General features: G+C 46.0%; 1 protein-coding gene across 3 annotated transcripts in view; it reads left to right on the top strand.

The window, feature by feature from the left end:
• SGSM2 (small G protein signaling modulator 2) overlaps positions 1 to 17,582 on the top strand; it is a 464,397-nt gene that overhangs the window by 364,552 nt on the left and 82,263 nt on the right. For all 3 annotated transcript variants that reach the window (XM_077294414.1, XM_077294412.1, XM_077294413.1), the window contains 2 exons: positions 4,742 to 4,876; positions 8,044 to 8,168. In XM_077294414.1, coding sequence (XP_077150529.1) covers positions 4,742 to 4,876; positions 8,044 to 8,168 — 260 coding nt within the window. The remainder of the gene's footprint in view (positions 1 to 4,741; positions 4,877 to 8,043; positions 8,169 to 17,582) is intronic.

Genomic DNA, 17,582 nt, shown 5'->3' with positions numbered 1-17,582 from the left:
CTAATGCTGCATGGCCCAATTATGAGGTCCATCTAATTTAGAGCTGTCAACTGAACAACTGTCCATCCAGCAGCGTTGATAGTGAACATTAGGGAAAGAGGGTTGGGGACTAATGATGAGAGAATATACTCGTTAATTGAGATTTCTCGAGCACGCTCGGGGGTCCTCCGAGTATTTTTTAGTGCTCGGAGATTTAGTCTAGCAACCAGGCAACCCCCACATGTAATCAAGCTGGCTATCAGATGTAAATCATTCAGCTGCAGCAAGAAAAACTAAATCTCCGAGCACTAAAAAATACTCGGAGGACACCCGAGCGTGCTCGAGAAATCTCGAGTAACAAGTATATTCGCTCATCACTATTGGGACCACATTCTAAAACCCTTTCCTTGGGCAACAGGAAAGCTTATCTCAGCCTGAATGGAATTGATTTTCCTTCATACACAACTCATGCCACTGGTAAATTTTGATATTATGGTAAAAACTAATAAAATCTTCAATGCTCCTTTTCTTCAAACTGACCACATGGATTTTCCTGCCTTTTATTAGGCAATTTTATAAAGTCTAAACTCTTCTGAAGTACGGTAATTGAATTGACTGAAAACCTTTGTTTAGATCTATAAATAACGCTCTCCAACACTAAAAATATGATTTCACATAGATTAGAAACAAATAGCACCATCTTCAAAGATCCAGAAGCTACTGGGACACAGTGACATCACAAGCCATATCTTCTGACCTACAAAGACAAAAATGCTGAAATTTGCCTTTGATTTTGAAAAGCAAATACCATTAAGAATACATTCTTAGCAAGGTGAATGAGGCGAGAGTATGAGTCACACATATGTATTTATGGAACGTAGAAGGCCAAGCTCTGATATCAGCCTGGAATTAAGTGGAGCACAGAAACAAATATTCCCTTTGTTTGAGGAATTTGTGAACTATTCTGACAATTGTGTGCTGGCAGATCTATTATCTGCTACCTTATTATTTCTTAGTTCATTAGCACATAAAATATTTAGAATTACCAAAGGGTTTTGGAAAACCGAGGCAGAGACTACAGACCCAGTAATGCAATAAAACCTTGTTTTTGTATACTTATTTAATAACTTTCAAAATATTACATACAGTTATATGAAAAAGTTTGGGCACCCCTATTAATCTTAAGCTTAATGTTTTATAAAAATTGTTTTTTTTGCAACAGCTATTTCAGTTTCATATATCTAATAACTGTTGGACACAGTAATGTTTCTGCCTTGAAATGAGGTTTATTGTACTAAAAGAAAATGTGCAATCTGCATTCAAACAAAATTTCACAGGCGCATTAAGTATGGGCACCTCACCAGAAAAGTGACATTAATATTTAGTAGATCCTCCTTTTGCAAAAATAACAGCCTCTAGTCGCTTCCTGTAGCTTTTAATGAGTTCCTGGATCCTGGATGAAGGTATTTTTGACCATTCCTCTTTACAAAACAATTCCAGTTCAGTTAAGTTTGATGGTCGCCGAGCATGGACAGCCCTCTTCAAATGATCCCACAGATGTTCAATGATATTCAGGTCTGGGGACTGGGATGGCCATTCCAGAACAGTGTAATTTTTCCTCTGCATGAATGCCTGAGTAGATTTGGAGCGGTGTTTTGGATCATTGTCTTGCTGAAAGATCCATCCCCTGCATAACTTCAACTTTGTCACTGATTCATGAACATTATTGTCAAGAATCTGCTGATACTGAGAGGAATCCATGCATCCGTCAACTTTAACAAGATTCCCGTTGCCGGCATTGGCCACACAGCCCCAAAGCATGATGGAACCTCCACCAAATTTTACTGTGGGTAGCAAGTGTTTTTCTTGGAATGCTGTGTTTTTTGCCGCCATGCATAACGCCTTTTTGTATGACCAAACAACTCAATCTTGGTTTCATCAGTCCACAGGACCTTCTTCCAAAAAGAAATTGGCTTCTCCAAATGTGCTTTTCATACCTCAGCCGACTCTGTTCGTGGCGTGCTTGCAGAAAAGGCTTCTTTCGCATCACTCTCCCATACAGCTTCTCCTTGTGCAAAGTGCGTTGTATACTTGACCGATGCACAGTGACACCATCTGCAGCAAGTTGATGCTGCAGCTCTCTGGAGGTGGTCTGAAGATTGTCTTTGCCTGATCTCACCATTCTTCTTCTCTGCCTTTCTGATGTTTTTCTTGGCCTGCCACTTCTGGCCTTAACAAGAACTGTACCTGTGTTCTTCCATTTCCTACTATGTTCCTCACAGTGGAAATTGACAGGTTAAATCTCAGAGACAGCTTTTAGTATCCTTCCCCTGAACAACTATGTTGAATAATCTTTGTTTTCAGATCATTTGACAGTTGTTTTGAGGAGCCCATGATGCCACTCTTCAGAGGAGATTCAAACAGGAGAACAACTTGCAAGTGGCCACTTTAAGTAGCTTTTCTCATGATTGCATACACCTGGCTATGAAGTTCAAAGCTCAATGAGGTTACAAAACCAAAAAAAGTGCTTTAGTAAGTCAGTAAAAAGTAGGTAGGAGTATTTAAAACAAGAAAATGATAAGGGTGTCTATACTTATGCACCTGTCAAATTTTGTTTGAATGCAGATTGCACATTTTCTGTTAGTACAATAAACCTAATTTCAAGGCAGAAACATTACTGTGTCCAACAGTTATTAGATATATGAAACTGAAATAGCTGTTGCAAAAAAAGCAATTTTTATAAAACATTAAGCTTAAGATTAATAGGGGTGCCCAAACTTTTTCATATAACTGTATCTCACAATATTTTAATCTTAAATGATGCAATATTTTAGGCCCTTCATCTGTTCCGCGATAGAAAATACCTCTTTATAAAGGTAGGTCAAAAAATATTTGGACAATGACAAAAGTTTTGGCATTTTAGCTGTTTACCAAAACATACTCCAGATACAGTTATATAATCAATATGGGCCTAAAGTGCAGACTCTCAGCTTTAGTTTGAGGGTATTCACATAATAGTAAGGGTTTAGGAATTACAGCCCTTTAATATGAAGCTACAGTTTTAAACAATGTAATTGGACAATTATCTCAGAAGCTCCTTAATGGTCTGCATGGGCAATGCTCTTGATAATATGTCATCAATTCAGCTGGTAAAAGGTCTGGGGCTGATTGTAGGTGTGGTATTTGCATTGTCAAGTTGTTGCTGTGAACACGCAGCATGCTGTCAAAGGAGCTCTTAATGGAAGTTAAATAGTCTGCCAGGATGAAAAAAATAATAATTCTATCAGGGAGATAGCAGAATTGTTAGAAGTGGCCAAATCAACAGTTTAGTACATTTTGCAAAAAAATGAGCACACTGGTGAGTTTTGGAACTTAAAAATGCCTGGACATCAACAGAAGACAACAGTGGTGGATGATCACAGAATCCTTTCCATGGTGAAGAAAACCCCCTCATAAATCCCTCCCAAGTGAAGAACACTCACCAGTAAGTAGGTGTTTCAGTATCTGTCTACCATAAAGAGAAGACTTCATGAGATCAAATACAGAGGGATCAATACAAGATGAAAACCATGAACTTTAAAAATAGAAAGGCCAGATTAGACTTTGCTAAAAGCATCTAAAGAAACCAGCCCAGTTCTGGAAAAGCATTCTTTGGACAGATGAAATCAACCTGTACCAGAATGATTTGAAGAAGCAAGTATGGAGAAGGCTTGGAACAGATAATTTTCCAAAGTATACCACAATGGCCCTGGGTCACTAGTGTTTATTGCTGATGTGACTGAAGACAGAAGCAGCTGGATGAATTCTGAAGTGTACAGGGCGATACTTTCTGCTCAAATTCAACCAAATGAACCAAGGTTCATTGGAGGAAACCCAGCATTTGTTTACCCATAGCTTCTAGATTTTAGGCAGTCATTGCCTGCAAGGATTCTCTATAAAGTATTAAAAATGAACATTTTATTTGTGGTAAAATTAATTTGTCCAATTACTTTTGAGTCCCTAAAATGAGGAGGCTTTGCAGAATCAGCCAATGAGATCTCATCTTTTAAATTCTTAAATTGCTCAGGAAACATGTGAGCTACATTACAATTGATTGCGATGGGCAACAAGGCTTCGTCAGTCATTGTCGACAAATGAGTCCTGGGGTATATTGCTATATCATAAGATATATTTCTTTTAAGTCATAATACACCCTGAAAAGAGTTTTCTAATTCTTTTTAATAACTGACCAGTAGAAAATATCATTATAAAATAAAAAGAAGTATAACTTAGCAGTCCAAACTGTTGATGCTTTGGTGGTCTTAACTGGAAATGATGGTGTCCCATCCATACAGTCACCAGACAGTAAGGCCAATGATTGACTGCAGGGTGAGGTGACTGATGGACAGGACATCATCCCACTGAAAATGATAACATCCCATCAACCAGTTACCTGAGCCTGCAGCCAATTAGTGGCCTCAGTAGTCAGGGAACTGTATGGACATCATCACTGTCTCCGGAGTGATGGATTGGCAAGAGTTTGGCCTGGTAAGGGAACACTTCAAATATTAATAATTGTACTGTTTATATAAAAAATTACTTTTATTTTACCTCTTTCACTAATTTATATATAGACTGTGTATTGTTTGTATATATCTCTTGCTCTGGAAGACACAAGCAGGTTATGGACATTCATCTAACAGCTGCCATGGATATTACATGTTCCACGCAATGGACACTGCAGAAACAGATTTTTTTATTTTTTTTGGTTGTTTTTCAACAGATCAAAAAGCGCCATTCTAGTGGTAGCATGTCAGAAGATAAGTTTGCAGCATCAGCTAGAGAGTATGTCGAGTCTCTTCACCAAAACTCCAGAATACACCTTCTCTACGGGAAAAACAATGTCCTGGTCCAACCAGTAAGTGATTTTATATTTGGGTTTCCCAATGTCATTGTCGGGAGCGGACACCAACAACTTGGGCCTGTGTATGAACAGTATAGAGGCTCCTTGATTTTCAAATGTTAAATTGCAAAACCTCATTCATAGATGTCCCAAAAAAATCTTTCACTGAGATACCACTCCACCAGTAATTGGGATCCTTTTTGGTTGTGATGTGAATTCATTGTAACTGACTGAAACACGCTTTCTTCCATTCATTGTGATGGCTGCAATTATCACTCAGGTGTAATGTCACAAAAGGTGACATTACACTGTCCACACTTTTTTTAATCATGAAACTTGGATTGAGCACTGAAGTAAAAAGTCTGTCTTCAAATCTTCTGCATTTTATGGATCCCCATAGACTTTAATGGCAGAGTCTGATTTGCAAAATGGATGAGAATAGGGCATGCTCTCACAGACTGGAGACACGGATCCATGTTTAAAATGCATATGTTTATGACTCTATATATCTGTGTTGGTCCCTGTTCCGTCCAAGAAAAAATGGACAGTACTAAGACATGTACAACAGACTTGTGAATGTAGCCTAAGGCTACTTTCACACTGGCGTTTTCTGCAATACGTTGCAATGCGTCGTTTTGCTGAAAAAACGCATCCTGCAAAAGTGCTTGCAGGATGAGGTTTTTTTTGCATTGACTTACATTAGCGACGCATTTGCGACGCATTGCCACACGTCGCAACCGTCGTGCGACGGTTGCGCCGTGTTGTGGCGGACCGTCGGGACCAAAAAACGTTACATGTAACGTTTTTTGCTCCCGACGGTCCGCTTTTTCCAACCGCGCATGCGCGGCCGGAACTCCGCCCCCACCTCCCCGCACTTCCCCGCACCTCACAATGGGGCAGCGGATGCGCTGGAAAAATGCATCCGCTGCCCCCGTTGTGCGGCGGAGACAACGCTAGCGTCGGGGACCTCGGCCCGACGCTAGTGTGAAAGAAGCCTTACCCGGCAAACAAATCGGTGTTCTCACAGTAGCGTACCTAACTGAACGCAATTTCTGATATCACGGAAGCTTTTCTCATTTACAGGCGTTTTCAGGTTTTGGAATATTGATTGCTCATCAGTAGGATAGGCCATCAATATGAGATTGGTGGGTTCCATCTCTTGGCACTGAGGCCTTTTAAACTTATGATGCCAGAGCAGCTTACCTGACAGTCTTTTATAAGATCTCAGCTACCTACTGTGCTGACTTTAGCACCCTTGTTATGATATCACAGTAGATCTTGTATATCTCAGTCATTTACCTATTGGCAGTCACTTACCTATAGATTAACTAATATATTGGCTCTCCAGAAAACCATGACCGATGTATGATACATTCAATTATTGTGATGTGGAATGAACTGTCTGTTACACGGAGTCTAGTAGTAGTGGGCGCTATTATTTTTTTAAAGAGGACCTTTCAACAGTTTGAGCAAGTTAAACAGGCCACATGATGGAATAGTGTCTACAGAGGTTTTATTTTGTAATTTATCCTCTCTGTTGCTGAGATATTAGCTTGTAAAATATAGGTTAGATTTTATGTTATAGTTCAACTGAATATTACTAGGGATTTTTCTATGGGGCGCATACTTCTTTGCCTTCATAAGATTGATCAACACTGCACTAGAAATATGAAAAATGAGAGCGTTTAGCGCATAAAAATGGCCAATTTTATGTGTACCTGATAGCCCCTTTACGGCATCTCTCTTATATCAGGTCCTACGCTTGCCTACCTCGCTGAGAATAAACGTCTCCATGTGAATAGGTACCTGTGAAAACCTCTTCCTAGACTCATATTCTCTCTCTCTGTGGAGGGGTACTGGACCCGCTGTGATTAAAACACCTGAGGCTAGGAGGCGGAGTGCTCAGTCAGAAGGCTAAATAATATATTTGAAAAAACTGACCGTCACATCCATACATAGACTAAGTGTGAACAGGTGCTGAACCTAGAGTAACCAACTCATATATAGTCAAGTAAAAAAGGCAGCACACAGTTTTTTCAAATATATTATTTAGCCTTCTGACTGAGCACTCCGCCTCCTAGCCCAGGTGTTTTAATCGCAGCGAGTCCAGTACCCCTCCACAGAGAGAGAGAATATGAGTCTAGGAAGAGGTTTTCACAGGTACCCATTCACATGGAGACGTTTATTCTCAGCGAGGTAGGCAAGCGTAGGACCTGATATACGAGAGATGCCGTAAAGGGGCTATCAGGTACACATAAAATTGGCCATTTTTATGCTCTAAACGCTCTCATTTTTCATATTTCTAGTGCAGTATTGCAGTTCAGTTTTCATGTTTCATGTTTGCATGTCTTAGCGCTGCAGTGTGCTGCCTTTTTTACTTGACTATATATGAGTTGGTTACTCTAGGTTCAGCACCTGTTCACACTTAGTCTATGTATGGATGTGACGGTCAGTTTTTTCAAATATATTGATAAGATTGATCAGTCATGAGCAGGCAGTGTCATCCAGGGGAGAAAAAAAACAAGCCCTCCTCTCCTTTCTGATTTCTGCAGCTATTGTGTAGAGATACAACAGAGCTCCGTTATGTATCCTTACAAACACTTCCAGATTTCATTTCATGGCAATTAGTGCAGGGGGCAGGGTGAGAACTGACATCACTGCATGAAATCTGGAAGTGTTTGCAATGACACAAGTTCCAGCTCTGCTGTAGCTCTACACAGTAACTGCCGAAATCGGTGTAGAGAGGAGAGCGTGTTCTCTTCTTCCCTGCATGTTGCTACCTGCTTATGATTGGTCAAAGTCATGCAGGGAAAGAAGTCCACACACCCACAAAAAATCTCTGATATCTACCAGTTGAACTATAACATAAATTATAATCTAAACCTTACAAGCTAACACTTTCGCAACGGAAATGAGAAATTAGTAAATAAAAACTACATTTAACTAAGTTCTCAGGCCACAGTTCCATAATGCGGCAAGTTTAAAATGCTCAAACTGGGTAAAGGTCCACTTTAAGATAGCAAAGAGAGCAGTAGGCCACCATATCTCAGAGCTTGTGATATGTCCACCTAGATCATTGTCTAATGTGGTCATGTAGGATATATAGCATTGACAAACTATATATCACTGCATTCCGGAGTGTCTTTTGTTGTATTGAACTGATACTTGACCTCTCTCGTTAGAAAGAAGATATGGAAGCTATTCCTGGTTATCTGTCCCTGCATCAGAGTGGTGAAAACTTAACATTAAAGTGGACGCCAAACCAGTTGTTAAATGGAACATTGGGAGACTCGGAACTTGAAAAGAGGTAATTTTCACATTAGAGATGATCACAAAGATTAGCAGAACCCTGGTCCAGTGGCTATGTCGATTGTCCATGGCCGCTGAACCAAAGACCTGTGAACCTTCTCATACTTCCCAGATTTCCTGCCGCTTCTTTTTCTTCTATTGATTAGTACACCATGCTCAAAGTGACCATTGTGACGTAACACATTCATGATTTCACACTGAGCCTACTAAAAATAATAAATTACAAGGAAGATGACGGGTAGGAGGAGGTTTTGGTCCTGGACTCTGGTCTACCGAAGTGTCAGCTGGACCAAGGTCCTGCAAATCTTTTTGATCGTTTCTAAGTCTCATCTATTCTTCATAGTACTCATCTCTGTTTCACTAAAATAACACATTATAGTGATCTTCTGAGCCAAAGCCATCGTCAGATATCTCCCACACTCTTCCTCTCTTTCTGACAAAAACAGAATTACAATAAGTTTTATAAATGTTATCTGTCATGATCCGTTCCAGGGTTTAGTCTTGTCTGCTCTTTTTCCGGGCGGATCATGTGAAGGGTTAACTTTGCTCTGCCTCACTCTGGGTTCAGGTTTGCTATTTACCTCCCAGGTATCCTGCTGGTGGTGTCAGCTATAGTTCTGCCTTCGGCGTGTGAACCTGACTCTGGTAACCCTTGATTTGTCCTGCTGTGATCCCTGACTTGCCCCGTGTCTGATGTCTTCCTCTGTCTGCCCTTTTCCCAGCGTTTTCTCTGTTTCTCGGTTTGATTATCTGGTTTCTGACTCGGCCTGTATTTGGACTCGCTTCTGCTTTCTGTCTTTGTCTTATCCACTTCTGACCATTGCTGATCCGCCTGGCTTGCTCCTGACCATGTATATTTATTACTCCTTTTTGTACTTTGCCTCTGAACGTTTATTGACCCTGCTTGTCCGACCACTCTCTTGCCACATGGTGTGGCACCTGTGATGCTTTTCTGTGGAGCTACTCTGAGTACGCAGTCTCACTTCCCTCCCAAGCTCTCTCTGGTGGAGGTTGCACTGCAGCAGCATGACATTATCTTTACAAAATTCTGTATTTATGATTTTCTCAAATCCCTGTGTAGTAAGCTCCCTCTAGAGGTTAATTTATAATTTTTGTGATCGAAGGAAAGAAGTCACCACTTATACTTGTTTGCAGACAAATTGCCTTCACTGTAGAGTTAAAAGAAGTTAATTGTGTAGAGATTATATTTTAAGGAAAATAAATGGTGATGGAAACTATTTACAACAACTTAGATTTTTTGTTCTTAGACCTCTGTGAGTCGGCCTTGCAAGACTGCTGTGTTTAGATTTGATCCGCCCAGGGCTGCCACTAGAAATTTCGGGGCCCCATACTGGCAAAATTTTCGGGGCCCCCTTGAGACTCCGCCCAGGCTCCACCCCAGCCCCGCCTCCACGCTCCACCCCTCAAACTGTCCACAGTCCCACCGCTCTCTCTTGGAAAAACTCCACTTCTCACCAATCACACATTGAGGGTACGTGTCCACCTTCAGGATGGCCGGCGGTTGCGTCGGAGCGGCAAACCCGCTCGGCGCTAAGCCCCGCCCCCTACTGTGACGCGATGATGCCGGATGTGTTCATTGCACACATCCGGGATCATCGCACCCCACACATAGGGCCCTGTGTTATAGCTTGCGGCGGCGCAGCTGCCGCAAGGAACACGGACATGCTGCGATCTTAAAAGAAGCGCCGCATGTCCGGAGTCGCAGGGCCGCCGGGTGCTTGTTACCACACATAGTGGAGACGGGATTTCATAAAATCCCCTTCACTATGCTGGAACATCTGGACGCTGCGTGTTTGACGCTGTGGCCCCACGCAGCGTCAAACACGCAGCGTTTACTTAACGTGGACACATACCCTAACAGTTCCCATCACCAGATCACACATATAGCCGGCAGCTTTTGTTTTGGCCAAAAGATTTTGTAAGCCGCCACCATAACACGGTAGACTCTTTTGGTGAGGCCCTACTCTGCTGTAACCTATTAAATATTTGTTAAAATATGCAATACAATTTAGGTATATTTTTATTTATTTTTCAATTTTTAAAATGACCAATAATATCACATAAAAAGAACAAATACCGCTACACCATGACCAGATGACATATTACCACCACAGTGATCGAATAATATCACATACAAGGGACAAATACCGCTACACCATGACCAGACCGCATATTACCACCACAGTGATCGAATAATATCACATACAAGGAACAAATACCGCAACACCATGTCCAGACCACATATTACCACCACATAGTTACTGAATACTACAATTCTGATCAGTAATAAAAAAAAAAAAGCACCACACTATCACCATAAGTGCCATAATACACAGGAGATCTGTACTTAGTATGCAGTGTCTGTGTACAGATAATACAGTGATCACTAGTGAAATTATACACAGGAGCTCTGTATATAGTATACAGTGTATAGTGTCAGTGTATAGGTAACACTGACTTACCAGTGACGTCTCTAGGTGAAGTCCTTCATCTTTCATCCAGCACAGACCGCCATCATGTCTTGCAGCCAGGACTCGTTTCTGCATGAAATAACACAGTTATCTCGAGCTCCGTTTGTAGAACACATTACTTAATTTTTCCCAACTTCTACATTACACCGCATAAAGAAAAAGAGGCGACATAGTGTCACTCTACACAGTAACAGGACCGCCCCCTCATTTAAAACAGTGTCCTCAAAAAATAAATACATCACTGCAGTAATAATAGCCCTTAATTAGTCCCTATGGTAATAATATTCCCCATCCTGGCCCCCGTGTGTCTCATTCCTGGCGTCAGCCATATGTTCTCCCATCCTGCCCTCATGAGTATCCATCCTGCCCCATATGATCTCCCCATCCTGCCCCATCTGTCTCCATCGTATCCATCCTGCCCCATGATCCTGCACAATCTGTCTACAATTCTGCCCCCAGTGTCTCCAATCATGCCTCCTGTGTCTCCAATCCTTCCCCATCTGTCTCCAGTCATGCCCCCATGTCTTTCATCATACCCCATATCTCCATTCTGCCCCTGTGTCCAGCATCATAGCCCCTGTGTTATGACCCCAGTGGACAGGGTCTCAGAGGAACGTGTAAGTCTGCAAGATACAAAAATCCAGCTCATAGGGCTGTGGTAACTGGGTTGACCAAATAGCTACTCCTAACGCCAACACTAGAAGTAGCCGGGGATCATGCCTACGGTGATCGCTAGATGACTCGCGCCAGCCGGAGAATCTAACTACCCCTAGGAGAAGAAAACAAAGACCTCTCTTGCCTCCAGAGAAAGGGACCCCAAAGCAAGATACAAGCCCCCCACAAATAATAACGGTGAGGTAAGAGGAAATGACAAACACAGAAATGAACCAGGTTCAGCAAAGAGAGGCCAGCTTACTCATAGCAGAATAAAGCAAGATAACTTATCTGGTCAACAAAAACCCTATAAAAATCCACGCTGGAGATTCAAGAACCCCCGAACCATCTAACGGTCCGGGGGGAGAACACCAGCCCCCTAGAGCTGTCAGCAAAGGTCAGGATACAGATAGGAACAAGCTGGACAAAAATACCAAACAAAACAAAAGCAAAAAGCAAAGAAGCAGACTTAGCTTGAAAAACAGGAACCAGGATCAGAGGACAAGAGCACAACAGATTAGCTCTGATTTCAACGATGCCAGGCATTGAACTGAAGGTCCAGGGAGCTTATATAGCAACGCCCCTGAACTAACGGCCCAGGTGAGGATATAGGAAAAGACAGACGCTCCAGAGTCAAATCACTAATGACCACTAGAGGGAGCAAAAAGCGAAATCACAACACCCCTGTGTCCAGCATCGTTCATAGCCCCTGTGTCCAGCATCTCTGCCCCTGTGTCCAGCATCTCTGCCCCTGTGTCCAGCATCTCTGCCCCTGTGTCCAGCATCTCTGCCCCTGTGTCCAGCATCTCTGCCCCTGTGTCCAGCATCTCTGCCCCTGTGTCCAGCATCTCTGCCCCTGTGTCCAGCATCTCTGCCCCTGTGTCCAGCATTCTGCCCCCTGTGTCCAGCATTCTGCCCCCTGTGTCAAGCATTCTGCCCCCTGTGTCCAGCATTCTGCCCCCTGTGTCCAACATTCTGCCCCCTGTGTCCAGCATTCTGCCCCCTGTGTCCAGCATTCTGCCCCCTGTGTCCAGCATTCTGCCCCCTGTGTCCAGCATTCTGCCCCCTGTGTCCAGCATTCTGCCCCCTGTGTCCATCATTCTGCCCCCTGTGTCCAGCATTCTGCCCCGTGTCCAGCATTCTGCCCCGTGTCCAGCATACTGCCCCTTTGTCCAGCATTCTGCCCCTTTGTCCAGCATCCTGCCCCTTTGTCCAGCATTCTGCCCCTTTGTCCAGCATTCTGCCCCTTTGTCCAGCATCTCTGCCCCTTTGTCCAGCATCTCTGCCCCTTTGTCCAGCATCTCTGCCCCTTTGTCCAGCATACTGCCCCTTTGTCCAGCATTCTGCCCCCTGTGTCCAGCATTCTGCCCCCTGTGTCCAGCATTCTGCCCCCTGTGTCCAGCATTCTGCCCCCTGTGTCCAGCATTCTGCCCCCTGTGTCCAGCATACTGCCCCTTTGTCCAGCATTCTGCCCCTTTGTCCAGCATTCTGCCCCTTTGTCCAGCATCTCTGCCCCTTTGTCCAGCATCTCTGCCCCTTTGTCCAGCATCTCTGCCCCTTTGTCCAGCATTCTGCCCCCTGTGTCCAGCATCTCTGCCCCTTTGTCCAGCATACTGCCCCTTTGTCCAGCATACTGCCCCTTTGTCCAGCATTCTGCCCCCTGTGTCCAGCATTCTGCCCCGTGTCCAGCATACTGCCCCCTGTGTCCAGCATCTCTGCCCCTTTGTCCAGCATACTGCCCCTTTGTCCAGCATCTCTGCCCCTTTGTCCAGCATCTCTGCCCCTTTGTCCAGCATACTGCCCCTTTGTCCAGCATTCTGCCCCCTGTGTCCAGCATTCTGCCCCCTGTGTCCAGCATTCTGCCCCCTGTGTCCAGCATACTGCCCCCTGTGTCCAGCATTCTGCCCCCTGTGTCCAGCATTCTGCCCCCTGTGTCCAGCATTCTGCCCCCTGTGTCCAGCATTCTGCCCCCTGTGTCCAGCATCTCTGCCCCTTTGTCCAGCATTCTGCCCCCTGTGTCCAGCATTCTGCCCCCTGTGTCCAGCATTCTGCCCCCTGTGTCCAGCATCTCTGCCCCTGTGTCCAGCATCTCTGCCCCTGTGTCCAGCATCTCTGCCCCTGTGTCCAGCATCTCTGCCCCTGTGTCCAGCATCTCTGCCCCTGTGTCCAGCATTCTGCCCCCTGTGTCCAGCATTCTGCCCCGTGTCCAGCATTCTGCCCCCTGTGTCAAGCATTCTGCCCCCTGTGTCCAGCATTCTGCCCCCTGTGTCCAACATTCTGCCCCCTGTGTCCAGCATTCTGCCCCCTGTGTCCAGCATTCTGCCCCCTGTGTCCAGCATTCTGCCCCCTGTGTCCAGCATTCTGCCCCCTGTGTCCAGCATTCTGCCCCCTGTGTCCAGCATTCTGCCCCCTGTGTCCAGCATTCTGCCCCCTGTGTCCAGCATTCTGCCCCCTGTGTCCAGCATTCTGCCCCGTGTCCAGCATTCTGCCCCGTGTCCAGCATACTGCCCACCGTGTCCAGCATACTGCCCCTTTGTCCAGCATTCTGCCCCTTTGTCCAGCATCCTGCCCCTTTGTCCAGCATTCTGCCCCTTTGTCCAGCATTCTGCCCCTTTGTCCAGCATCTCTGCCCCTTTGTCCAGCATCTCTGCCCCTTTGTCCAGCATACTGCCCCTTTGTCCAGCATTCTGCCCCCTGTGTCCAGCATTCTGCCCCCTGTGTCCAGCATTCTGCCCCCTGTGTCCAGCATACTGCCCACCGTGTCCAGCATACTGCCCCTTTGTCCAGCATTCTGCCCCTTTGTCCAGCATTCTGCCCCTTTGTCCAGCATCTCTGCCCCTTTGTCCAGCATCTCTGCCCCTTTGTCCAGCATACTGCCCCTTTGTCCAGCATTCTGCCCCCTGTGTCCAGCATCTCTGCCCCTTTGTCCAGCATACTGCCCCTTTGTCCAGCATACTGCCCCTTTGTCCAGCATTCTGCCCCCTGTGTCCAGCATTCTGCCCCGTGTCCAGCATACTGCCCCCTGTGTCCAGCATCTCTGCCCCTTTGTCCAGCATACTGCCCCTTTGTCCAGCATCTCTGCCCCTTTGTCCAGCATCTCTGCCCCTTTGTCCAGCATACTGCCCCTTTGTCCAGCATTCTGCCCCCTGTGTCCAGCATTCTGCCCCCTGTGTCCAGCATTCTGCCCCCTGTGTCCAGCATACTGCCCCCTGTGTCCAGCATTCTGCCCCCTGTGTCCAGCATTCTGCCCCCTGTGTCCAGCATTCTGCCCCCTGTGTCCAGCATTCTGCCCCCTGTGTCCAGCATTCTGCCCCCTGTGTCCAGCATTCTGCCCCCTGTGTCCAGCATTCTGCCCCCTGTGTCCAGCATCTCTGCCCCTTTGTCCAGCATTCTGCCCCCTGTGTCCAGCATTCTGCCCCCTGTGTCCAGCATTCTGCCCCCTGTGTCCAGCATACTGCCCCCTGTGTCCAGCATCTCTGCCCCCTGTGTCCAGCATCTCTGCCCCCTGTGTCCAGCATCTCTGCCCCCTGTGTCCAGCATCTCTGCCCCCTGTGTCCAGCATCTCTGCCCCCTGTGTCCAGCATCTCTGCCCCCTGTGTCCAGCATCTCTGCCCCCTGTGTCCAGCATCTCTGCCCCCTGTGTCCAGCATCTCTGCCCCCTGTGTCCAGCATCTCTGCCCCCTGTGTCCAGCATCTCTGCCCCCTGTGTCCAGCATCTCTGCCCCTGTGTCCAGCATACTGCCCGTGTCCAGCTTTCTGCCCCAGTGTGTCCAGCGTTCTGCCCCGGGCCCTAGCGTGTCCAGCGTTCTGCCCCGGGCCCCACCCCCCCTGGGATCGCCGCTCTCAAAAAAAAAAAAAAGACGAGTTCTTACCTTGCCATGGTCCTGCGGCGGGGAACCTCACTTCCTCCACGCAGGTGAAGGACGCACTCGCCGGCGGCTGACAATGACGTCAGACGCCGGCGAAGTGCGACTGCGCACTGTGGCCGCTCAAGTCAGCTGCCAGCCTCCGACTGGCTGGCGGCGGCTGTTAACTATTGACGTGCAGGCACGGGCCCGCACGTCAATAGTGTCCCGCAGGCCCGCAGCGCCGGCAGGGGGGGCCCCGCAGCGCCGGCAGGTGGGGGGCCCGCAGCGCCGGCAGGGGGGGGCCCGCAGCGCCGGCAGGGGGGGGCCTGGTGAACAGATTAGATGGGGCCCGATGCGGGCCCCCTCTGCTCACCGGGCCCCATACGCCAGTCATGGCTGTCATGCCCTGATGGCGGCCCTGGATCCACCCAAACCTCAATTTTTATGTTTTAGGCTAGGGTCAGTCAGTGAAAAAAATCGTTCATCCGCACTGCCCCATTGAATAACATTGGACTGAGTGCACAGACATGTTTCCCAATGTCTTCTGTTCTCTCTGCGCACTTCTGCAACTTTTGGTAAATTCTATTCTCTTGCGCAGACCTGAAAGATTATTTCATTAAACTTTAGAAGGGAAGGCATCACTTTCTCAATGATTTGAAGTGAATTGCCCATCTTATAAAATTATGGCATATTGGTAGGTTATAGTTGTAGCACATTGGTTGGCCAAGTGCACCGCTGTTTACTAATTCGACTATGTAGCCCCTTTGTGCTTACGATCGGTTGGGGTCATGGAAGTTGGATCTACACCAATCATAAATTAATGACATATAGAACTATTGCACTCGTCATTATTTGGGGCAAAGTTTAATCTTTTAATTCTTACATGAAGAGTATCAAGCAGATCAGTGGTACTAGTGGATATATTTTTCTGTGTATACATAAAACTCACAATACTTGTGTGCAAGCAATTTGTATGAGTCACCTCCGTACGTAGGAACACATTTTTGTTTTCAGGGTACAAAACGTCCTACTGTGTTCCCATATACTTTATCCAAAGTATATAGACCAACAATTGCATATGGCGTACAACCAAAAATCACAGATACCCAATAAGAAAGGGGAGTACCAACTAAACATAAAATATAAAATATTTTATTGATAATGCTTAAAAACAAAATAGTAAAGGGTTTACATAGTACAAGAAAAATGGGGACAAGGCAGAGTAGCCCCAAAGCAATCCATATAAAGATTAATTAATCAAATGCAAACATATAAAAGGAATCATACCCAGTAGGTGAAAAAGATATATGATATATAAATACACCAGCAGGGGTCAGTATAGCTCCTAGAAAAACGTGTAGGTCAGTAATCCCAAAATGGTTTAAGGAGCAATAATGGTGTGCTAAAAAAGGGGCTACACCAAAAGGAGAGTTGAAAGGGGTATCAGTGTTGATACAGTTATATTAGCAGTATAACCTTAGATATAAGTAAAGTGCCCGTGCATGTGCAAATATAAAGCCTATATAGACTGGTATAGTACAAAAAGGGGCTATAGGTTAACTATAAGATGCCATATAAATACCTGCTGGTAGAAGGATTGCAGTGGGAAAAGGAACCCCGACGCGCGTTTCGCAGCGTAGCTTCTTCCTGGGGGTTGTGGTGATATGGGGGACATAGTGCGGTCCTTATATGTGCGGCGGTTATCTTGGCGCTGGCGTCCATCAGGCACAAAACAGGAAGCGGCGGGTTCGGCGTCCCACGTCACCAAGTCCCGCCCAACTCCGAGAGGTGTGTTCCCATATAGTGACACTTTGTACAATTACACTAAAATTCTAAGGGTACCGTCACACAGTACCATTTTAATCGCTACGACGGCACGATCCGTGACGTCGCAGCGATCGTATGATTATCGCTCCAGCGTCGTAGACTGCGGTCACACGTTGCAATCACGGCGCTGGAGCGATGCCGAAGTCCCCGGTAACAGGGTAAACATCGGGTAACTAAGCGCAAGGCCGCGCTTAGTAACCCGATGTTTACCCTGGTTATCAGCGTAAACGTAAAAAAAACAAACAGTACATACTTACATTCCGGTGTCTGTCCCCGGCGTTCTGCTTCTCTCCACTGTGTAAGCGCCATAGCCGGAAAGCACAGCGGTGACGTCAGACGTCACCGCTGTGCTCGCTTTCCGGCCGGCAGGCGCTCACACAGTGCAGAGAAGCTGAGACGCCGGAGGACAGACACCGGAATGTAAGTATGTACTGTTTGTTTTTTTTACGTTTACGCTGGTAACCACGGTAAACATCGGGTTACTAAGCGCGGCCCTGCGCTTAGTTACCCGATGTTTACCCTGGTTACAAGCGAACACATCGCTGGATCGCTGTCACACACAACGATCCAGCGATGTCAGCGGGTGATCAA

Source organism: Ranitomeya variabilis, chromosome 3, assembly GCF_051348905.1.
Source record: "Ranitomeya variabilis isolate aRanVar5 chromosome 3, aRanVar5.hap1, whole genome shotgun sequence".
Taxonomy (NCBI): Eukaryota; Metazoa; Chordata; class Amphibia; order Anura; family Dendrobatidae; genus Ranitomeya; species Ranitomeya variabilis.
This window is presented reverse-complemented; position numbering and strand designations above follow the sequence as displayed.